This window comes from Phoca vitulina, unplaced genomic scaffold (genome assembly GCF_004348235.1).
Source record: "Phoca vitulina isolate PV1807 unplaced genomic scaffold, GSC_HSeal_1.0 scaffold79, whole genome shotgun sequence".
Taxonomy (NCBI): Eukaryota; Metazoa; Chordata; class Mammalia; order Carnivora; family Phocidae; genus Phoca; species Phoca vitulina.
In genome coordinates this window covers 557,150-580,233 of record NW_022589782.1, presented here as the reverse complement: position 1 = coordinate 580,233, position 23,084 = coordinate 557,150, and the positions used below count along the sequence as shown (strand labels likewise).

Here is a 23,084-nt window from a genome sequence, read left to right as displayed (position 1 = left end):
CCAGGCCTGAGCCCATCTTCTGCCCTAGCTGGTGCCGAAACTCTCCCGGAACTACCTGAAGGAAGGCTACATGGAGAAAACGGGGCCCAAGGTGGGTCTGACCGGCTGACCTGAGCCCCCCAGGCCTCCTCTGAGATCAGCGTCTCAGCTACCTGGGGCTGGGTGGGGCTGGGGTGGCCGTGGTGGGTCAAAGTGCCAGGAGCACCCCCGGGAGAGGACTTTGAACAGATCATCTTGGTGTGGATGGCCCTGGACCCCAAAACCTTTTGTAAGCAGGGGCCCTATGGACCCAGGACTGTGGGGCTCTGGATCGGGCTGAGCCAGCCTCGTGCCTTTGCCCCCCTTCATCAGGCCCCCGTGTACCTCCTCGGGCCCTACAGGGGCCAGCTCAGCCCCTTCCCTGCCTTGTGGAGCACACGCGCGGTAGCCCCACAGCCCAGACGGGGCCCCCAGGGAGGACCGGCGAGGAGTAGGACGTGGGGAGGGGAGGAAGAGCACATGCAAAGGCCCTTAGTGCAGCCACCTGGCGGACAGAGCAGGATGAGTGAAGGATGAATGAACGCACATGGGGGAGCCCCGCCTCGGGCTGACCAGCGGGACCCGGGCACTCTCTGACCCACAGCAAACAGAAGGCTTCCGGAAGCGCTGGTTCACCATGGATGACCGGAGGCTCATGTACTTCAAAGATCCCCTGGTAAGGGAGGGTCTCGGCCCAGCTCAGCTGGGCCCTCGCAGGGTGGACGTGTCCTCCCCCATGACACGGAGATGAGCGACAGGCCCCCGTCTGCTGGCCACAGGCGCGGGAATGAGGAGCAGGAGGGCGGGCCGGGTCTCTGGGGTCGGGGCTTCCCCGGCTATGAGCAAAGCCACCCCCTTGCCTAGGGGCTGCCCGGCCTCTGCCCACAGGACGCCTTTGCTCGTGGGGAAGTCTTCATCGGCAGCAGGGAGAGCGGCTACACGGTGCTGGACGGACTCCCGCCATCCACCCAGGGCCACCACTGGCCACACGGCATTACCATCGTGACGCCGGAGCGTAGGTTCCTGCTGGCCTGCGAGACGGAGACGGAGCAGCGGGCCTGGGTGGAGGCTTTTCGGAAGGTCGTGGACAGGCCCATGCTGCCCCAGGAGTACGCAGGTGAGTGCAGGTGGGGGTGGCAGGGGAGGGAGCCCAACGCCTCCTGGGTGGCCGTGACACGGCTGAACGCCTGTCCTTTTCCAGTGGAAGCCCACTTCAAACATAAACCCTAACGAGAGATGGTTCTGGAGGCCCGAGGGAACTGGACTCGCTGAAGTGGCCATCGAGGAGGCAGCGGCCAGACTGGGGGGCTGGCAGATGAAGGACCCGGCTTCCTGGCCCCAGCCCTAAGTGGCAGCCCCGGACTTGGCCATGTGGGGCCTGAGCTTTAGCCACTAGGACCTGTTTCTCTGGAACCTCACTGTAGGCTGGCCGACCTGACCTCTGACCCCACCATGCTGCCACCCACTGATGTGACCCCTGCCCCGCCCCCCCCCCCCGCCCACTGAACCACCCTTCCTCTGAGGCCTAGGCCCGGCCTCCTGGCTCAGGGCAGCCTGGCAGCCCCTCACCAACTCCCCTTGCCCCCTGCCCACCCGAGCAGGACCCTGCCCCTGACCAGGAGGCTGGGCCGTGGGGACAGCAGGTGGCCTGCATGCCTCCCCTCCCATCCTGCTCCTCCTCCAAGTCCCCTCAACAAGTATTTATTGAGCACCTGCTTGTGTCGGTCATGGGGTCCTGGGTGCTAGCATGGGGGACATGGTCCTCCTCCTCAAGCAGCTGACCTGGCACGTGCGTGAGGGCCCTGGGGGTCGGAGGCACTGGGGAGCTGCAGCTCACTGGGCCCAGCATGCCTGGATTGGAAGGGGGAATGGAGGGTCAGCTCCTGTCTGCCGCCCGCTGGGCACTGGCTGCTGACCCACCCCACCAGCCTGACCTTGTGGTCACTGAGCCCTTGGAAGATGGAAGCCCAGAGTCCCCCACGGGACCCAGCGTACTGGCCAGCTGGTACTTACAACCACTTAGCCTCCTCCCCCAGTGGGGGGGTGGGGGGGGGAAAGAAGCAGCATGTGTAGGTGGCGGGTACCTACTGGGTGATTTGGGTGGCCCCCCAGCCCCCGTCATCCCCTAAGGCAGCCCTGGACCAGCCCTTGAGAGGACTAGGAGGGGGTCCCCAAGGCAGGGTGTCCTGTCACGCCAACCCTCATGTCCTATCCTAAAGTGGCCCCTTGTGTAGGTCAGGGGCTGGGGAGGGGGCATGGGGTCCCCAGGAGGACCTACCTGCTGGGCTCCGATACGTGCCAGGAGTGGGGACATCCCCAGGAGAAGGGTGCCCCAGGGCCTCTGCCTATCCTCGTGGGCCTGACTCCCACCACCCCATCTCCCCTCTGCACCTGAGCATGGGGCTCCCCTGCTCAGACCTGTGTAGGCCTGGATGGGAGTGCAGCTGCAGGGGCAAGAGAGGAGTGCCCCCCTCACTCCCATCTCTGCTCCGGTCCCCAAGACGGCTGGGCCAGGGGGGTGAGGACAGTCACAGGGTCACCCAGGGCCCCCACCCCCTCCTGCTCCAGGCAGGTGCCTCTTCCCCAGCCACGCCGGACGCCACACCCGTGATCGCTAGCCCATCTTCCCCGCTTCTAGACAAAGAACCTCAAGCCCCAGAGGCGGGCGGGTTTCTCATCCTGGGTGGAAATGAAAAGATAGAGGCCCCCAGGACTCCCCCTCCCCATCTGGGGAGCAGCCCCAGCCACGCATTCTCCGGGACTGGTCTTCTAGGCCGTCTTGACCAGACGCAAGGGCATTGTGCCCAAGACAATAACATGTTAAAAAGAAACACCAGAACGTTTTACCACTGGTGGGAGTTCTCCAACGAGGTCGGGAGCTCATGGCCCACAAAGGGTGGTCACGGTGCTTACCTCACACACCTCCGCACAGTGGAGACGTGGGCAACCCACGGCCCGCACGCTACGAACGGGAGGCCGCGTTCCCAGAAAATGACAGTGCCATTCACAACTGCATGAAAAAAGTGGCAGCGCTCACAGGGAAAGCGGGGTCAGGTGCACGGCTGCAAAGTTGTCCCCCACCCGGGAGGGGGGGGTCTCCATGTGCTGAGGATGAGACAGACGCTGCCACCACGAGGGGAGTGCAGAGGGACGCCGGGAGGTGTGCGCGGTCTGGGCTTATCTACTTAGTGTGGGGCAAAATTCCACATAAAAACCCACGTTCTGCTCCAACGTCCCTCCCACTGAACTGACTGTGCCGGATGCATTATTGTGGTTTCAGAACAAGCATCACGGCACAAGCCGGGGGTCCGTCGCAGGCGTGGGGCCTGCCCCTTGCGAGGACTCCCTCCACCACCACCCTCCACAGAGAGCCCCGGTGGGTAGTTTGTGGGGGGCTCAGCGCTCTCCTTCCCCTACCCCGTGGCCTGCACGCAGAACCTGTGACAAGGCAGGACCCCATTGGATTTGGTTTCTCACATTTAAAGAAACCACCACGTAGTTACGAATCACAAGACCTTTCCGACGCTGGCCGCTCGTGGCCGTCCACAGCGCCCCCTGCGGGCACAGCGCGCACAGACCTGGCCACCACTGGTCTCGGCAACCGCTCCCGCCCGCCGGCCCCAGGAGCTCACTCAGAAAGGACGAGCGCTGCAAAGCCCAGTATAAAGGATTTATTTCAACTCAACAAGTAACACAAACCTTCCTTTAAATTCCATTTTACAGTCAATAAAAGTGTGTATCTCAACTCCTTCCCATGCATGATCACTGTGTATTAATCTACAACTCTTATTTAATTGTGAAAAAATAAAGTGTTTCCCCTCTCGTCATTGCTCTGGGAACATCTGGTATAGCGTGAGAAAGGGCAGATCTGCTCACTCCTGGTGATTTGGTTAAAACCTACAATGCCAGGTCAAAGGAACCAATCACCCAATGAAAATAAATACTGCATTACGAAACGTGGAAAGGACTCCTGATCCCAAATGGCCGTGGCCTCACGGTGCGGCCCAGAGTGGCCGCCCAGATGCTCTCCGGGCCCCCGGCGGCCGCCCCCCACACCATCTTCGACGGGGTCGGGCCTGCGCCGCACGCCGGGTCGTCTCCCAAAGCAAACCAGACACAAAGGACAGGGAAAGGGTGGTAGCGCAGCAAGGCCTGTGCTTTATTGTGGGTCAGTCTGAAGGTGCAGCCCAGCCGGCCCAGCCGCAGCCCCGGGCCAGCTCACGGGTGCCCGTGTGGCCACCATCGCCTCACAACGGGGGCCCCGGGAGTGAGGGCCCGGGGTCAGGGCGTCTTCATGCAGGCCAGGCGGGCGGGGTCAGTCGAGCTCAATGGGGCTGCTGTCGTCCTGACTGTCCTCGCCCTCCTGCTCCGAGGCGCCCATGAGGCTGCTCAGAAGGTTCCCTGGAAGCAAACGCAGGGGCCGTCAGGGGCACGGCGGCTGCACGCGGTCAGCAACCCCTGCCCGGGGAACCCCACCTTCCATGGTGCCGTGTTCCCGGGGCCCCCCCGAGTCTCTGGGAACACTCAGCGTGACTGCAAGGCCCTGGCAGCCGGCGAAAGACCCCGAGGGCCCATCCGGGGGACACAGCACGGCAGCCTGACAGCCCTGGAGGATCGTCGGCAGAACCACGTCCCGGGGAGGTCACCGTCGAGCGGGCACACAGGTGCACATCACACGGGTACATCACAAAGAGGTCAGGACGCGTTCACATGCAGAAATGGTGACCACTGTCCCCCCCCCAGGGCTGCTACCACTGACATGTTTATTCAGAGAACAACGATTTGATGCAAACTCAGGAGATCAGAGAGTCCCCTGAAGCCAAACCACCATGGAAAGACAACGCTGTCTGGGCAGACTCGGGCATGTGAAATCAGGTCCAACGAACAGGCCACCAGAAGCCCGGGTGCCGGAAGGGGCAAGTCTGAAGCTCTGGTGGGAAATGAACGGGCACCAAGCGTCAGGACACCCGCGGCGAGGCTTGAGGGCGGGATGTCACGCCCGAGAGACGCCAATCCACACAAAGCCCACCTCGGCTTCAGATGCACGCAGCCCCACCCAGGCCCGGATATGGCGGGAGTACCTTCCACGAGACAAATCCAGACACAGTTTACAAGTAGAAAGTCCAACTGTGTATAACAACTTTCAAAATCATCTCAGACAAAAGACCTTTCCACACAGCGTGGTTATGGCTCAAAGGACACACACGCCCAGCCAGGCCAACCCTGCGGGGCCCACGAGGCAGGGTGCCCACCTGGATTTGGGCAGTAGAGCGTGAGCAGCACCGCCAAGCTTTGTGGGACAAGCGCCCGCCTGAGCCTGTCACCTGGGGGCCACCTCAGCTCTGGCAGGAACACGGTGCAATCAGGGTGGGGGACACGTATCCCTTACGTAGATCAGCCACCTGTGATTCTGCGATGTCACTTCCAGAAGGAAGCTGAGGAAGGAAGCCTTGATGCTGCCTGGCCGCATGAGACCTCTCGACGGCAAGACCGGTTTAAGTACGTGCGGGTGAACGATGAACTCTGTGAAGCAGCATCTACTCAAAAATCCCACCACATTCAGGCTCACAAAATCCACATTCAGATGAAGGACTAAACTGGCCGTTGGCTGGCGGAGGGAAGAAGTCCATACGAGACCGCGGGGAAGGCCACACCATGTTGCCAGGCTGGGCAGATGAGGGGCAGAGGCCTGGCCTCCAACACCCACCAAAACTAAACCATGAAGAAGTGGACCATCTGAACAGACTAGTAACAAGTAAGGAGACCGAATCCATCATCAAAAATTCCCAACAAAGAACAGCCCTGGCCCTGATGGCTTTCCTGGTGAATTCTACTCAACACTTAATAACCAACACCAATCCTTACCAAACTTTTCCAAAAGAATTGAGGGGGAGGGAGCGCTTCCTAACTCATCCGACGCGGCCAGCAGAACCCGAGATACTACGAGAAGATCACAGACCAGTATCCCTTGTGAACACAGAGGCCGACACCCTCAACAGACCACTGGAAAACAGGACTCGGCAGCACATTAAGGACGACGCACCACAACAAGCGGCTTTATTCGTGGAAAGCACAGAGGGCTCCCGTGAGAACCCGCCAGTCGTCAGCAGAACGAGGGGAAGCCCGCACGATCGTCTATCTCAACTGCTGCAGGAACAGCACTTGACCAAACGCGACGCTCTCGTAAAAGCACTCAACAAGCCAGGAACAGGAGGGACTGCCCCCCCACAGTACCCGCCGTCTCTGAAAACCCCACGGCAACCGTAATCCTCGGTGGTGGAAGACTGCCAACTCCTCCTCGAGGAGGAGGAGGAGCAAGGGGAGGGTGCCTGCCCTCACCACCTCCAGTCCGCACGGCACTGGCAGCTCCGGCTGTAGCAACCAGGCACGAGGACGAGGGAAGAGGCATCTACAGTGGAGAGGAGGGAGCAAAATGATCTGTTTGCGTACGACATGGTCTTATATGCAGAAAACCCTACAGACTCCACAAAGGAGTGTCAGAGTAAGTGAATTCAGCAAAGTGATGGGATACAAAGTCAGCACGTGAAAATCAGTTGCGTTTCTTTACGCCAGCAATGAACAATCTGAAAAAGAAATTATAAAAACATTCCATTTACAACAGCACCAAAAAGAATAAAATACTTAGGCACTAACCTTAACCAGGGAGATGAAGGACTCACGCATGAAAACCACAGACCACCGGGGAAAGAGATTAAAGTCATAAATAAACGGAAGCGCTTCCCAAGCCTGTGGATGGAGGACTGGACACGCTGCAGAGAGCAGTGCCACCCACTGCCAGCCACAGGTTCAATGCAGTCCCTGTCAGAATCCAATGTCTTGTTTGCAAGAAAAGCTCATCCTAAAATGTATATGGAATTGCAATGGACCCAAACAGCCAAAATGATCTTGAAAAAGAACAAAACTGGAGGGATCACATTTCCTGATTTCAAAACTTGCTCCGGAGTGAGCACAGCAGTGTGGTGTGGGCGCACAGAGACCCACCGAACAGAACCCAGAAGCCAGAAATCAGCCCACATGCAGAGGGGTCAGACCAGCTGACAAGGGCTTCAAGGCCACTCAGGGGGAGGGACAGTCTCTTCAGCCAATGATGCCAGGACACTGGACGTCCTCGAAAAGAAGGACGCTGGACCCCTACACCTCACACCATGTAACAAAACCCTCTAAATGGATCAAGGACCTCAATGTAAACCTGAGAACAGCAGAACTCTTAGAAGACGACCGGGGCAAAAGCTTCACCGCACTGGGCCAGACGAGGACGTTATGGATGGGACACCAAAGGCATGAGCAGTGGAGGAGAGACACATATACTGGACTTCACGGAAATTTAAAATTCCGCGCATCAGAAGCACCTACAGAGAGAAAAGGCAGTGGAGTGTGGGGAGGGGTGAGCAGGCTGAGCACAGGGTTTTCAGGGCAGAAACCACTCTGTAGGACTCTCTAATGGTGGACACGTGTGTCTAAACCTGTACATGTACGACATCAGAAGTAACCCCAACGTAAACCATGAACTTCTGGTGTCCACGTAAGTTCATCAATTCTAACAAAGTCACCACTCTGACGGGGGTGCCGGTAACAGCTGTGGGGGGGCACGGACGGAAATGGATATTCTCCATACCTTCCTCTTTATCTTGCTGTGAAGCTAAAACTGCTTTATTTACTTTTTAAAAAATTTATTTACTTTAGAGAGAGTGCACACGAGCAGGGGGAGAGGCAGAGAATCCCAAGCAGACTCCATGCTGAGCGTGGAGTCCAACATGGAGTTCAATGTCAGGACCCTGAGATCATGACCTGAGCCGAAACCAAGAGCTGGATGCTCAACCGACTGCACCACTCAAACGCCCCACTGAAACTGCTTTTAAAAAATAGTCTTTAAAAAAAAAAAAAAGAGGCAATCCACAGAATTGGAGAAAATGTTCAGGAATTTTATATCTGATGAGGGATTAGTATCCAGTATAGAGAAATCACCAACCTGATTCAAAAATAGGCACATGACTTGAATGGACACAGAGACATGCAGAGGACCAATAAGCACAAGAAAAGACGCTCAACATCACTAACCGTCAGGCGATGTGAGTCAGAGCCACGGTGAGACCCTCACACCCACTACTGAGGCACAGACAACAGCAAACGCGGGCGAGGACACGGAGAGACCGGAACCCTGTGCACGGCTGGCGGGATGGGAGACGGGGCTGCCGCTGTGGAAGGCAGTCTGGCAGCATCTCACAAGTTAAACCCAATTTCGACGTGACCCAGCAATCCCACCTCAGGGTATGTTACCCAAAGCACTGGATGCAGGGGCTCAAGCAGATGACATACCCCCACGTTTACAGCAGCATTATGGGGTGCACCACAGAGGAATGGACGAACACAGTGTGGTCCGTCCACACCACAGGGTATGACCCGGCCTTCTAAAGGAAGGAACCACCCCTGCCCCCACGGGGACGAGCCAGACATGGAAGGACACGCATGGGAACCTCACTCCCACGAGGTCCCGGAGTCGTCAGACTCACGGACACAGAGGGTAGACGGCGGGGCTGGGGGAGCGAGTGGGGGTCCGTGCGTCATGGGGACAGGGTCTCCGTGTGTGGGATGGAACGTTCTGGAGGCAGACGGGGGGACGGTGCCCCTGAACTGGACACTGAGAAATGGTTAAACAGCAAATTTTGGGATATGTGTATTTTACCAGAATAAAAAAAGAAAAAATCCCCCTTGATTCTATGGCCAAAGGAGAGGGAAGCCCTAGGGCCAACAGGACCCTCTCAGGCATGTTTGGGAATCTGCTGGAGAAGGACCTCGAGGCCAGCCAGAGACACGGAGCCTCGGGAGAGCGGCACCACACACCGGGCAGTGGAGACAGCTCCCCGGGGGAGGCCAGGGTGTGAGGCGGCCACGCCGGCTCTGCTCCCACCCCGCAGGCGCCCCCTGCTCCAGCCTTACCTAGCAAGCCCCCGTAGGAAGAAGTCTGCTTAGGCGGCACGCCAAAGAAGAGCTGTCCTATCCTGTCGAGGTACTGGAAGAGGAGGGGCGTGGGGTCACCGTGGAGCCAGAACACGCCCCATGCGCAAGACCTCCCCCCACGCTCCTTTCGGGGCCCGTCCCGTTCCCGTCCCGTTCCCGAGGGCCGCCCGGGGACGGAGGACTTCTCTTGCTCTCCGGCTGCTGCCCCAGCCTCTCACCTCGTTGTACATCGGGTCCCGCCGCAGGGACGGCTGGTACTGCTCACACAACACCGTGAATACGGTCAGTTTGCCTCTGAAACAGGAGAACAGCGGGCCCAACTCTGTTTCCACGCAAAAATCATGGAGAGCCGAACAAGAAAAGCACACGTGCAACCCCCCAAACACACATGGGAGACTCACCCGTCTACAGCCAACAGCAGAAACCAGATGAAGTTGAGCAGAGGCTGTACGAACGGAGGGCCGTTCTCGATGGACGGGTGCTTCTGTGTGTACGTCGTGAACACCACCGACGCGCTGCTTTTGTTTTTTAAACAGAGAAACCTGGAAGCAACACCCTAGTAAGTGGGCGACTGATGAAGAACACAGCGCCATTTCTGCAGGTGCTCAGCTGAGCACGGCACACGGGACACCTCGGGGGCACAGAAAGCCGTCCCGTCCCACAGCTCCGGCAAACTGAGGACCCGCCAGGCCAGGCTCGGTGCTCAGACAAGCTGCCCCCCGTGAGCAGGGCACCTCCTGACTACCACAGGTGACGGGTGAAGAGATGAAGCTTCGGAAGGTGACAGTGTCCAAGGGCAGCAGAGCTCGGACACTGCGGGGAGTTGTCGCGACTACAGCCTGTCTGCACCTGTCAGGCCCCTGCCTACATGAGCAGTCAGCCCAGGGGTCTGTGGGAACGAGGCCGCAGGCCCCGGGTGCTGTGCCGGGCGGGGGACAGGCTCTTCTCTGCCCCAGGGGGGCGTCTCCACAGCTGGACTATCTGCACTGGGGGCCTCCACCTTGTTAAGCTATAGGGAGGGACCGATGGGAAGGCGTCTGGTGGTTGCACATGATCCCGTCTGGCCCAGGGACTCTGTGCACCATACACCCCACAGCCCGGGGCAGGGAGCGCTGGGGTCTAAGAGACGTCTGTCTGTGGGTTGCAGAGCGCGGAAGCTCCGAGGTGCTGTCGAGTGCATACAGTGAGCGTTCTGTGACCCCAACCCCTTCAAATTCCTAAGACATTTCCTATCCCAATGCCCGGCCACCAAACTGGTGTGTGTCTGCGGGAGGAGCACATGCGGGAGACGCCCGGAGCTGGGGCGGGCGGGGCGGGCAGCTGACCCCTCCCGTGTGCCGTGCGCACCAGCACCACCCAGGCCTGCTGCGGGCAAGGACGGGGAGGAGGAAACGGGGAGGAGGAAGCGGGGAGGCGGAAGCGGGCAGGAGGAAGCGGGGAGGCGGAAGCGGGCAGGCGGAAGCGGGGAGGCGGAAGCGGGGAGGAGGAAGCGGGCAGGAGGAAGCGGGGAGGCGGAAGCGGGCAGGCGGAAGCGGGGAGGCGGAAGCGGGGAGGAGGAAGCGGGGAGGCGGAAGCGGGGAGGCGGAAGCGGGCAGGAGGAAGCGGGGAGGCGGAAGCGGGGAGGAGGAAGCGGGGAGGCGGAAGCGGGCAGGCGGAAGCGGGGAGGCGGAAGCGGGGAGGCGGAAGCGAGGAGGCCTGACGGGGCGGGCCGGACGCTCCAGACGTCCGGGAAGCCAGCCAGGCACAGCCTTGGGAACGCTTGAGAAGCACGTGCGGTCCCCGTTCCAGGACACCTCGCAGAATCTATTAAATACACACGCCCTATAAGAAACAGCGGCCTGACGCTAAGGAAGCCAGAAACCTAGGAGGTGCCGTGAGAAAGCAGACACTGGGGAGCCCCCGCAGCCGCGGGCAGAGCGGAGGGACGGCGTGCCGGGCGAGGTGTGCGGCAGGCGCGGGGGCGCGGCCGACGGGTACGTACTGGAGCACGGCCTGGGCCACGAACATGTCCACCTCGCTGCGGAAGCCCCTGGAGGTCGAGTACTCCACCAGCATGTGCGCGCAGCCTTCGCCGTCCGCAGAGTGCAGGAAGTGGTACCGGGACTCACAATAGTTCTGCTCTACGGAGGGAAGGGGGACACTGACGCGCGTGCACGCGCCGCGCCGCCCCCACCCCCGCCCGCACACGGGCTCCCCGCGCGTCCAGGTCCGCCACGCAGGAAGCTCCCGGGCTAACAGCTCCACACGGCCGCTCTGCTCCAACACTCAGCGTTTCTGTTTTTTAAAAAATGACCCAAATCCCAATCTTCTCCACATCAGTAAGTGACTCAGGCTGTAGACCTACTGTCCCCACTCTACCTGCTCCCCCCGCCCCCTCCCCACTGAGGACTCAACACCCCAGCCCCCCCTTCCGGCTGCCACAGCTAAGTGGCTGTGCTCAGCATCCGACAGAGCACAGGACGCCCAGGGCGGCAGCTGTGCCGAGGCAGAGACCCAGCCTAGGCCGAGCCACCCCCCAGACCACCTCCCCACACCCTGGCCCGTCTCCCGGAGCAAACGGGATCACTGCTCACCAGCCACCTGCTTCCCACGCCTTTCCAGGGCTCAGGCCCCGGCCTCTGCTGCCTGCCACCTTCTACTGGGCACACCAGCTCTCAGGGCCCCGCGTGCCGCCTTCAGGAATGCACAACAATTTGGAGTCAGCATTTCTTTGCGTACCTGTGCGGTCTCTCCTCTCTCCCTCAGACCCCCTAGAATAAGCTTTTGGTTTTAGAGCATCCAAGAGAAGAGAAATTGGGCAAAACGACACCCATGTGCTCGGCCACACCCAGGCGCAGCTCGGGCATACTGTGGGCCTGGTTCCAGACCACCACAACAAAGCAAGTTCTGCGACAAAGCAGGTCAAACTTTCTGGCTTCCCAGTGCGCATAAAAGCTATGCTGACCACACCGTAGTCTATTAAGTGCGCGGCAGCGTTATGTCTATAAACGCCTCAAGTAAGAAATGCTTGACGGCTAAGAAATGCTAACATCACCTGAGCTTTCAGGGAGTCATAGTCTTTTTTTGCTGGTGGAGGGTCTTGCTTCGTCATCGATGGCTGCTGACTGATCAGGGTGGTGGCTGCTGAAGGTTGGGGTGGCCATGCCAAGTTCTTAAAATCAGACAGCACTGACGTTTGCTGCACTGATGGACTCTTCCTTTCATGAGGGATTTCTCTGTAGTGTGGGATGCTGTTGGATAGCATTCTACCCACAGGAGAACTTCTTTCAGCCTGGGAGTCAGTCGTCTGACACCCCACTGCTGCTTTATCAGCTCAGCTCGTATGATCCTCTGAATTCTTTGTGGTCACTTCAACAGTCGTCACAACATCTTCACCGGGAGTGGATCCCATCTCAAGAAACCAGTTTATTTGCTCCTCCATAAGACGCAGATCCTCGTCCGTTCAAGTGTGAGATGGCAGCAGTTCGGTCCCACATTCAGGCTCCACTGCTGATTCTAGTTCTCGTGCCGTTTCCACCACATCTGCAGTGACTTCCTCCATGGAGTCTTGAACCCCTCAAACTCGTCCATGAGGTTTGGAATCAATGTCTATCAAACTGCTGTCACTACTGATATTTTGACCTCTTCCTATAAATTATGTGACATCTAGAACGATGAATCCTTTCTGGAAAGTTTTCAATGGACTTTTTCCAGAACCATCAGAGGAATCACTATCTATGGTGGCGATAGCCTTACGGAGTGTATTTGTTAAATAATAAGACCTGAAGGTTGAAATGACTCCTTGATCCTTGGGCTGCAGAATGGATGTTGTGTCAGGCATGAAAACATTTATCTCGCTGCTCATCTCCATCAGGGCTCTTGGGTGACCAGGTGCATTGTCAGCAAGCAGTACTATTTTGAAAGGAATCTTTTTTCTGAGCAGTAGGTCTCGACAGTGGGCTTGTTGTTCAGTAAAGCATGTTGTAAATAGATTCACTGTCATCCAGGCTTTGTTGTTGCATTTATACAGGACAGGCAGAGTAGATTTAGCCTAATTCTTAAGGGCCCTAAGATTTTCAGAATGGTAAATGAGCATTGGCTTCAACTTAACGTTACCAGCTGTATTAGCCCCTAACAAGAGAATCAGCTTGTCCTTTGAAGCTTTGAAGCCAGGCGCTGACTTCTCTCTAGGTACATAAGTCCTGGAAGCCCTAGACGGCATCTTCTTCTATCAGGCTGTTCCATCGTCACTGAAAATCTGTCGAGTGCAGACACCTTCAGTTAGGTATCAGCTAGACCTTCAGGGTCACTTGCCGCAGCTTCTAGGTCACTGTGCACTTTTAAGTTATGGCGAATACCTCTTCCCTAAAACCTCACGAACCAGCCTCTCCTAGCTTCAAACCCTCGTTCTGCAGCCTCCTCACCTCCTTCAGCCTTCATGGAACTGAGGAGAGTCAAGGCCTCGCTCTGGATCAGGCTTTGCCTTGAGGGAATTTTGTGGCTGATCTTCTATCCTGACCACTCAAACTGTCTCCGTATCAGCAATAAGGCCGTTTCGCTTTCCCTTCATTCATGTGTCACCGGACTAACCCTTGTCACGTCCTTCAGGAGCGGGTGCTTTGCGTTCACTACTTGCTGTTTGGTACAAGAGGCCTGGTTTTCAGCCTACCTCAGCTTTGGACAAGCCATCCTCACTGAGCTGAACCATCTTTAGTGTGTTATTTAAAATGAGAGACGTGGGACTCTTCCTTTCACTCGGACAGAGGCCACTGTAGGGTCATGAACTGGCCCAATTTCAATACCGTTGGGTCTCAGGAAACACGGACGCCGGAAGAAGGGAGAGACGTGGGACGGGCTGGTTGGTAGAGCAGTCAGCATACACACATTTATCGGTGAAATCCACCCTCTTCCATGAACGCAGCTCCTGGCGCCCCAAAACCAGGACAGTATCAGAGACCACGGTCACAGACCACCGTAACAAGTTATAATGAAAAAGCCTGCGTTGTTGCTAGAACGACCGACTGTGACGCGGGGACACCAAGTGAACAAGTGCGGTTGGCAACGTGGCGCCAGCAAGCTTGCTCAAGGCAGGGCCGCCACAAACCCTGACTTTGTAAAACGTGCGCAACCGAACGGGGGACGCCTGAATAACGGACCACCACACGCAGCGAACACGCCCAGAGGCGGCGAGCTGCGGCTGGCAAACCGATGTGGCGGCAGGTGGCTCCGCCCCCATCGGGGGACACACCTCCCCGGAGGTCCCCGCCTGGGCCTGCCCCAGGCACCACAGCTCGGCAGACATCCCTAAGCACAGCCTCCAGACACCGTGGCCGCTGCGGAGCAGGACAGGACGTGGAATCCGCGCTCCTCTACTTGGGGTTTGTGCCTCAAGCACTACGTGTAACTGCGGTCTCTTGAATTTTAAAACCGCCCCGTTAAACATGCACGCCTTAGAGGGGCTCTCAGCCAGCCAGGGCTCTGAGGGACTCTGGAAGCCTCAGTTCTGCTTCTCTGCCAGACACTGGGTCGTGCCCCATTTTCCTCCTGGCGTCTCCCCACACGCCCACAAACACAGGCCGGGCGTCACGGTGCCGAATCAACGCCCGCCGGCCACAGAGGGCTGTCGCAGGCGCTGCCGTCCCCCTCACGGGCAGGCTCAGCGCCCCTGGGAGACAAGGCGGGAGGCCAGGGCACCCCCGCCAGGCTGGCGAGTGCAGATGGCCCCCCACCGAGCTAGCGAACACACACTAGTGTCCTGTGGGCGGGACAGACAGACAGAAAATACACGGGGACCGTGCCAGTTGGGCAGGCCAGGGCGGCGGGCCGAGGCCAAGTCCGGAGGAGCAAGGCGCCCACGGGAAACATGCGCCAGCAGAGGAGGGAGCCCACGATGGCAAGGCCTCGGCCTCGGGGTGTCAGCTGCTCGTTCTCGGGCCCCACATGCTTCTTGGATAGGGGTGGGGGAGGGACTCCACTGCACCCTCCAAGGAGCGTTTCCTTGACTGTCCGACCTTTGAATTGACATCTGACCGTTCTCTCGTCATGTCCCTCCGGGGTGAGGGTAGGGCTGGCGTGCCAGCACGCAGGGAATGGAGAAACCTCCCGCCTCGTGGGTCACAGCGGGTGGGGACACACAGTGCAGTGAGCACCACTGCCCCCAGATGCTCACACGGCTGGCTTCCCAGCATGAACAAGCGCGGGGCTCATGGCGGGTGCCCACAAGCAGGAACGCGCCCTGGGCCCGCTGCCTGTGGAGGAGACAGACCCGTCTGTCTGACCACTTGCCGCCTGCCGCACGCAGGCTGTTTCCAGGAGGAGCTCGCTGTCACAGACATTGCTGGGGGAAGGCTGCCCCCAAGTGAAGGCACCTGCCCACCATCACCTCCCTTCACCTACCCCCTGCCCAGCCGTACCCCCACGAAGGCTGATGCACTGTGAATGAGCCGCCTGCAAGGTGCTCACCACGTAGGAGACAGCTCTTCAAATTCTCCTGAACAAATGCTGTTCAGGGCACCCAACCAAATGCCTTTTCCTGTGCCTGAGAGCAGACTCAGAGCTCAGGATGGGAACCACACCCAGGAACTACCAGGATCCCCCCTTCGTGGACTGAACAGTCCCCACAAATGCTTATTCAGAAGCTGAGATAAATGTGAAGAAAACACAGAGCAGGGTGCCACCAGAGGGCCGGTCTGGGGAGGATGTCCCAGAAAGGAGGCTGGTGGGGTACGGTCAAGGCCCACGGGCAGGAAGGGCCCGGCCGGTGGAGAGCAAAATCTCCCCTCCTTACCTCCTGTGGCCCATGAGCTCACCTGATTAAAGCGGCTAACACAAATACAAGCCGCGTGGGGCATAAGAAGGGACAGCTGTCCCCGGGCCGGCTCGCACCCGCCCCTGAGAGCTGCTGTCTGCACAGGTGCCCCCGGCCTACCTTTCCAGAGGGTGAGGGCCAGCAGCTGGTGGAGCCGGGGGTGGCCCAGCTTCCCAGATCCTCCACTGGACCACTTCAGGGCTCGAGACACAAAAGCCACTCGTTCTGGAGAATTTGGGTCCATCAAACTGAACAGTTTGGCCAGATTTTCTAAAACAACACAAACACAGACTCTTACCCAAAGAAACACGCTACTGCTCAGCTCTGTATGTGGTATCTTACAGAAGTTCACTAAAACGATTACTTCACTTCAAAACCCGGAAAGTGGCATGCCGGGGTGTCCTCATCATGCATCCTCCCACCCCCAGGCCCCAGGACCCCCCCAACCGACCTCTCAGCTGCAGAGCCAGCAGCCACATGCTCTTTTGTGGCCTCATGGCTCAGCCTTTGTCGGGGAGCTGGGTGGGAGGGTGGGCTCTAGCAGGGAGCTGGCCCGCAGAGGAGCAAGACCTGGGCAGGTAGGGAGGTAACACGCTGGGGTGCAGAGGCCGGGAGCAGGCCCCTCCTCCATTCTTCTGGCTGGGCAGCTCCTAAGAAGGACCTCCCCCATTGCACATTTAGCACATGGGGCAGGCTGGCAAGCCAGGTCTCTCGGACAAACCAGAGGCCCCCATCCGCCACAGAGCGTGCGCAGGGGTGTCACATTCCACATGAGAAGGTACCTCACGCACAGTAATAAAGCCTCACCCAGCAGCTCATCGGCCACCTCGACTTCTGCCTTCTCCAGCGACTCTAAGACCAGCATGGACAAGTCCGCGGCACTATTTTGCTATAAAACATGGAAGTGAGTAAAAATCACAAAAACAGCTTGTTCTCAGAAGCCACGGCAAAGCTGGACGGCCACTCTGGATTCCAGCTAGCAACGCACAGTGGACCGAAGCTAAGGACGCTCCTCTGAGCCCAGCGCTCACTCGGCAGTGCGGCCTGAAGGACCAAGACCCCAGCTGCACGTGCACCAGCTCTCTCAGTGCCCCGGGACACGAGGACACTCGCCTGGCTGTGGCCAGTGCCAACAACAAGGCCTCTCCCTGGACGGTCCTTTTCCAACCCGCAGACCCCAAGCAGGGAAGGGGACAAGGCCCCTGCGTACTTGGCCGTGGCTGAAGAACAGCAGCGCCCCTGAGCACATGAGTTCCCGCGCCTCTGTGTGCTTGCTCTGTGACATGTATCTGTGAGAGAGAGAGAGCAGAGCCCCAGTTAGGTCCAGTTAGGCAGATGCTCCACCACACACATCCTCCAGAGTCTGACATACCTGTTGATGTTCACCCAGCCCAATGGCTACAGTTTGGAGATTAAATGCTAAAGATAAAACGTTTGCGCCAACGTGAAAGCTTCATAAAGCAAACAATCCCGTACACGGGCACGCAGGCGCACAGGCCTCCTACCAAAGATGGAGTGGAGCTGTGTTCTGTTTCCTGAGGCCCACCACCTCACCCGGCGGTCACAGCACCCTGCCCCCCTCGGAGTCTGTCCAGACTCCACGCTGGGGTGCTCCATGGCCCACGTCCCCCTGGTACACACGGAGTCCCTGCTGTCAGCAGCTCAGACCTCAGGGGACAAGCAGACCTGTGCCCCACATCGGAGAGCAGCGCCCGCAGGGGATGTCGTCTGAGCCTAAACAGGCCTGGAGCAGCTCAAGGGTTTCAGCAGGACCCAGAGAAAGGCTGGCTGACTTCCACCTTGAAGCACAGGCCTGCTCCGGTGGTAGGAGCTGCGTGGGGGACAGAGCGGCACACTGGGGTCCATCAGAGAACCAAGGGTCAAGGCTGTGCTCAGGGGTTGGGACAGCGGGAGCTCCAGGACAGAGACTCACAGGTGGGGGACACACACACACACACACACACGCAGCACCCACTGTGATGTCACTGCGGTCCCCACCCCCTCCCTGTGCTCTCCTCTTACCCCGCCCCCCAAGGGCCCCTCCACCCCTCTGGCCTGACTCACTTTCCCACTTTGAGCACATTTCTCAGTTTCCTGAACTGCAGAGACAGAAACACAGAGCGGCCAGAGCCCAGCAACTAACTCAACACAAACAACGGGAGGATGGTCCGTCTGCAACACACCAAGTTCAGCGAAGCACAGCTGGGTCGGAGAGAAAGTGAACAGCAGGAAGCCGCTTCCCAAAGCACACGCGGAGCGAAGCACAGGTGCTGCCGGATGCTCCATTCACTGGCTGGAATTTAACTCCATGATCATCAGAAAAGAAACACAACCAGTCAAGTCTGTGGCTCCCAGTTAAGACACAACCAATTAAAGATACTGAAGCAGCAGCACGGAGGTGCTACCGAGACAGGCAAACACCAAACACACGCACCTGGGAGCCTGTCTGCAGCTCACCCGGACCAACGGGTCAGGTGGGAATGCGAGCGCTTGGCTGTTCAATTAACCACAGAAAAGGTATTTTCTTCAAAAAGGTTCCACAACCAGACAACCCCCCAGAAGAACACAAGCCCATCAGAGTCACACACGGGAACCCAGCTGGCCCAGACACGGCCCCAACAGAAGACCCCATCTGCTGGGTAGGGGGGTGGGGCTGGAGAGAAGAACCTGCACCCCAAGAAAGAAAACCACCGCCAGCCTGCAGGTCATGTGCACAGCCCGTGGTTTCTGCAGCAGCGCTTTTGAGAGCCCTCTCTCTCTCTCCTTCGCACACGCACGCACACAGCCTACTCCCACACCAACCCTGCTCATCCCAGTCTGGTCCTGCCAGGAGCCGCCCTGCACATGACCTGGGGCCAGCACTGCCACGGACTGTTCTGGAAAGACAAGTATTCGGAGGCACACCACCTCATGCTGCCATTTCCATGGACGTATAGGCACTTATCCTAAGTGACAATCTTGCCAGCATGCTGCTACTTACAAAAGACAGGACAGAACTCTGGACTCCTCCATCTGATGCACAGCAAGAGACCACCTCTCAGAACACCAGATAAAAGAAGCTGCTAACAAGCAGGTGACAGCAAATCCCTGGGGTAACAGGGCCTGCTTTCAAGCACCCGCCTGGGGGCCCGGGGGGGGGCGGGGCAAAGCGCCCCGTCCAACACTCTTCCCATCCAGGTGAAATCACCTGTTGCAGATCAAGGAAAGCCGAAAACAAACAGCGAAAGGCAACCCTGAGAAATGAACGTGCTTCTTTCTGCAGAACTCAGGGAATGGAAAGGAATTTATTATCTGGGTCCAAGGCTCCGGGGGGCTGAGAGCAGATGGAGCAAGAACCCTCCAGCCCGGCACCATCCATGCAACCCCAACGGCAGGGTACCTGCTCGGCCCACCTTGTGGGCACATGCTGGTGTCATCTGCCAGCCAACAACTGACTGCAGGGGGAGCAGAGGGAGCAGCAGACTCCCCAAGGGGCTCGATCCCAGGACCCCAGGATCATGACCTGAGCCAAAGGCAGACGCTTAACCAAGTGAGCCACCCAGGCGCCCCTGTAAGTTTTTCTTTTAAAAAATTTTTCTTCATTTAAGAGGCAAAACCACACAAATCTCAGAAAGGCCCCTGAGGGGGAGGCAGGCTGGCTGGAGAGGCCCTCCCGGGAGGTGACAATCCTAATACTGGGCCAAGGGGCCCTCTGGCCATCCCACAAAACAGCCATGGGAGCCAGAAAGGGGGTGGAGGATGACCGAGCACCAATAAACCAACAGGCCTGGAAAGCGGATTCCCTCCTCGTCCTGGCAGAGAAAGATCTGAAGACACTGGGTGGCCACCCACTGGCACCAGCACCACTGAATGGTCAGAGCCTCCCGCTGTGCCACCAGGCCTCAAGTACTGCCCACACCCGAGGCACACGCAAGGAGTCAGTCTGACCCACCGCACCGCCCGACTGCGTGCCCCCTTCTTCAACTGCTGGGAAACACAATTAAAACAGTGCAATCTGGGGGCGCCCGGGTGGCTCAGTTGGTTGAGCGACTGCCTTCGGCTCGGGTCATGATCCTGGAGTCCCGGGATCGAGTCCCGCATCGGGCTCCCTGCTCAGCGGGGAGTCTGCTTCTCCCTCTGACCCTCCTCCCTCTCATGCTCTCTCTCATTCTCTCTCTCGCAAATAAATAAAAAAAAAAAAAACAAAAAAAAAAAACAGTGCAATCTGGGGGCACCTGGGTGGCTTGGTGAGTTAAGCTTCTCTCTTCAGCTCAGGTCCTGATCTCAGGGTCGTGGGACTGAGACCCCTGCTCAGCAGGGAGTCTGCTTCTTCCTCCCCCCTCTGCCCCTTCCCCTGTTCGTGCTCTCGGGCGTGCACAGGCTCTCTCTCAAATAAATAGAATGTTAAAAAAAAACAAACAAACAAACAGCAATTTGGTGAATGTATCCCAACAGGTGAGTAGGTAACAAGCTGTGGTCCATCCACACCACAGAACACCACTCGGCAACAGAAATGAACTAATACTTCATGCGTGGGTAAATCTCCAAATAATCATGCTGTGTAAACTCAAGATGTACAAAAAGAGGATATGATTCCACCTACAAAACATTCTAGAAAATGCAAATCAACCTATGGGCCGCAGAGAGCAGTGGCTGCCTGGGGCAAGGGGTGTGAGAGATGGATTCTGAGAACAGAGAAAGAACCTTTGCGGTGAATTTTCGGTGATGGATGTTCTCCGTATCTTGACTGGGGGTAGTTTCATGGGAACATACGTGCCAAAATGCATCAAACTGCACCTTTCACGTAAACACTTAAATCTGGACACATATATTGACTTACAGAAAGAACAAGAACCTAGTATATATAACCCAGTGAATCAGACTCGTCCAGGAGCCGCACACCCAGGAGGGTCTCAACGGTCTGAAATCACAGGTCTGCAGGGACGGTACCCTGGGAGTCAGGGACAACTCCAGGCTAGTTCAGCCAGGCCTTATGGATGGCCATGAATGCCACCATTAACTCTGTCCCCAGTGGGGCCCATGGCAGATGATTTATTTTTCCCAACTCCCGAGCGGTGTAGGTGCACCCCAGATGCCCCATGAGGAAGCCAAGGCTGGTCTTAGGTCACACAGCACAGGTGGAATCCGAAGCCAAGTCAAGCCTGGGGCGGTGGAGAGCCTGCTTTCCATCACCACCCCCAAACATGGGCAGAGAGACTTGCCTCTTCACAGCTCATCCCACAGGGCAAAACTGTCTCAAAAAAGAAACATTGTTTATTTTTGGGAAGATCCAGTTTTGCTGATTAATCAGCGGGGAAATATCTACATAGTAATCCAGAGAACAGCAAGCACCCGGGCCAATCTGGAGCGCTGGAAAAGCTCCCCTCACGCGGACTTCTGGCTGGTGAAGCTGCCAGGCGGAGGAGGCCTACGCCCAGCTGTGCTCACTCCTACCCGGGCTTCCTCCAAGCCGCGGAGCCCGAGCATGGCCGGAACAGGACCTGAGAGTCCCCGGAGACGCTGATCCATCTCGTCACTTACAGACAACATCAAAGTCTAGGCCTGAATGGCGAAAAGGCCCGCCCCAACGGCCCTTCAGTACCCTTCCACAACAGTTCGGGCAGAAAAGGCCTTCCACGGACCGGACTAAACCCCTACACCTGTCGTTCAGGCCTATCCCATCCCAGCGAACCGCCCCACTGCTCCGCCCGGACCGTCCAGGATCGCCGAGCGCCCCCCACACGCGACGACGACTCAGATCACAGCAGCAGCGTGTCACAGCACAGCTCCCGTGACCGCGCAGCCCACGCCGGGACCGCCGCAGGCCACACACCTGCCGACGCGCCAGAGCCGCACGAAAAAAGCACCTTTGATTTCAGCGCGCCCCGCGGCAGTCCCCCCCCGGCACGCGCAGTGAGCCCCGCGCGGCCCCGGAGCTCCCCAGCGCCCCTAGCCCCCGGGACTCGCCGCCGGGCCCCCAGCATCCCCCCAACCCTCAGGTCTCGCCGCGCTGCCGGGGCCCCCCGCGTTCCTCCAACCCCCGACCGCGCGGGTGCAGGCGCGGCGCCGGGCTCACGGACACGGCTGCTCCGGCGCGAGCCGCGGGGGCCGCGGGGCAGGAGCACGTTTCACCCGCACGACCGGACCGCCGGGGGCCGCAGACCCCGGGGCTCGGTCCAGGCGAGGCCGCGGATGGGCGACGCCAGGTCGGGGCCCGGGGAGGGGGGAGAGGGTCGGGCAGAGGAGGCCGGGCAGGAGACGCCGGGCTGGGGTAGGGGCAGGGGCAGGGGCCGGGTCCGGCGTCCTCCATCCTCCGCCTCCCGGCCGCCCGCCTGCTCCGACCGCCGCGGCGACAGGCAGCAGCGCGAGCCAACGGGGACGCGGGGCGGCGCGGCGCGGCCAATGGGAGGCGGCCGGAGGCGGGGCGCCGGGCTCGGCGGAAAGCCCTGGAAGGCGGCGGCCGCAGCACCGCGGCTACCTGAAGAAGAGGGTCCGGTACATTTGGTGCGCCTCGTAGTAGTCGCCCTTCTCGACGCTGGCGCGTAGCTTGCCCTCCACGCGCTGGACCCCGCCGCGGTTCCGGGCGCCGTTCCGGGCGCTCTCCTGCTCGGCCATCGCCGCCGCCGCCATCGGGCCGGCGCTCCGCGCAGGGCTGACGCTGTCGCAGGCGCGGTCGGCAGCGCCTCTCGGCTTCCGTCCCGGCGGCCGCCCGACGCCCTCTACGGTGGCCCGCGAGGAGCCGCGCGCAGCTGGAGGCGGGCGCACCGGCGGGCGGCCACGTGACCGCGGGGCGGGGCCGCAGACCCTGCGGAGGGCGGCCACGTGACCGGGGGCGGGACCGCGGAGCCTGCGTTGGGCGGCTTCGCGGCCGCGGGGCGGAACCGCGGTGGGCGCGCACGTGACCGTGGGGGGCACGCTGACGCTACAATGGCGACGGCACGTGACGGCAGAGCGCGGGGGCTGGGCCTACCCGGCACGAGTGCGCCCGGGCGGCTGGCCCGAGGCTTGGCAACCACCAGTTCAGCGGTCGTTGGGATGCCGAGATTTTGATATAAAAGCCATGTTTTCATGCTTTCTGCCGCAGGCCGCCCTGGGGAGGTGAGGGTGACTAAAGCCGGGTCCTGTTTGGCCGGGTTTGGGGACCAAAGAGAGGTCCAAGTCCGGGTGACAAGTCATTGCTCGAGAACGAGCAGTCGTTGGCTCGCTTGGACACAGAACCGCCTGTTAACGCGGAGCTGGAGGTCTAGGGGGAGACGGGGACAAGAACGAGCACAGGGACAGGGATGGGGACAGCGGACGGGTTCCGGGCACGGGGACAGGG

At 59.2% G+C, this 23,084-nt stretch overlaps 2 protein-coding genes across 6 annotated transcripts in view; one reads left to right on the top strand and one right to left on the bottom strand.

The window, feature by feature from the left end:
* The window catches only part of ADAP1 (ArfGAP with dual PH domains 1), a 59,153-nt gene extending 54,840 nt beyond the window's left edge, over nucleotides 1–4,313 (top strand). Inside the window, exons 8-11 of the mRNA XM_032394019.1 lie at nucleotides 29–91; nucleotides 623–694; nucleotides 907–1,135; nucleotides 1,220–4,313. Coding sequence (XP_032249910.1) covers nucleotides 29–91; nucleotides 623–694; nucleotides 907–1,135; nucleotides 1,220–1,248 — 393 coding nt within the window. The 3' untranslated portion in view covers nucleotides 1,249–4,313. The remainder of the gene's footprint in view (nucleotides 1–28; nucleotides 92–622; nucleotides 695–906; nucleotides 1,136–1,219) is intronic.
* On the bottom strand, nucleotides 3,677–22,485 carry GET4 (guided entry of tail-anchored proteins factor 4). Of its 5 annotated transcripts, none has more exons than XM_032394023.1 (10): nucleotides 17,849–19,297; nucleotides 17,471–17,615; nucleotides 16,995–17,073; nucleotides 16,592–16,673; nucleotides 15,905–16,054; nucleotides 10,979–11,117; nucleotides 9,399–9,539; nucleotides 9,216–9,291; nucleotides 8,977–9,049; nucleotides 3,677–4,419 (listed from the first exon to the last, which is right to left on the bottom strand). In XM_032394023.1, exons 3-10 carry the CDS (start codon nucleotides 17,067–17,069, stop codon nucleotides 4,334–4,336), a joined length of 822 nt encoding a protein of 273 aa, XP_032249914.1. In that variant the 5' UTR covers nucleotides 17,070–17,073; nucleotides 17,471–17,615; nucleotides 17,849–19,297; the 3' UTR covers nucleotides 3,677–4,333. The 5 variants fall into 5 exon arrangements, with proteins under 5 accessions (XP_032249914.1, XP_032249916.1, XP_032249913.1 ...); XM_032394025.1 differs by having other exon boundaries at nucleotides 17,968–19,297; XM_032394022.1 differs by lacking the exons at nucleotides 17,471–17,615; nucleotides 17,849–19,297 and adding an exon at nucleotides 22,242–22,485.
* Nucleotides 22,486–23,084: the final 599 nt, after the last annotated feature.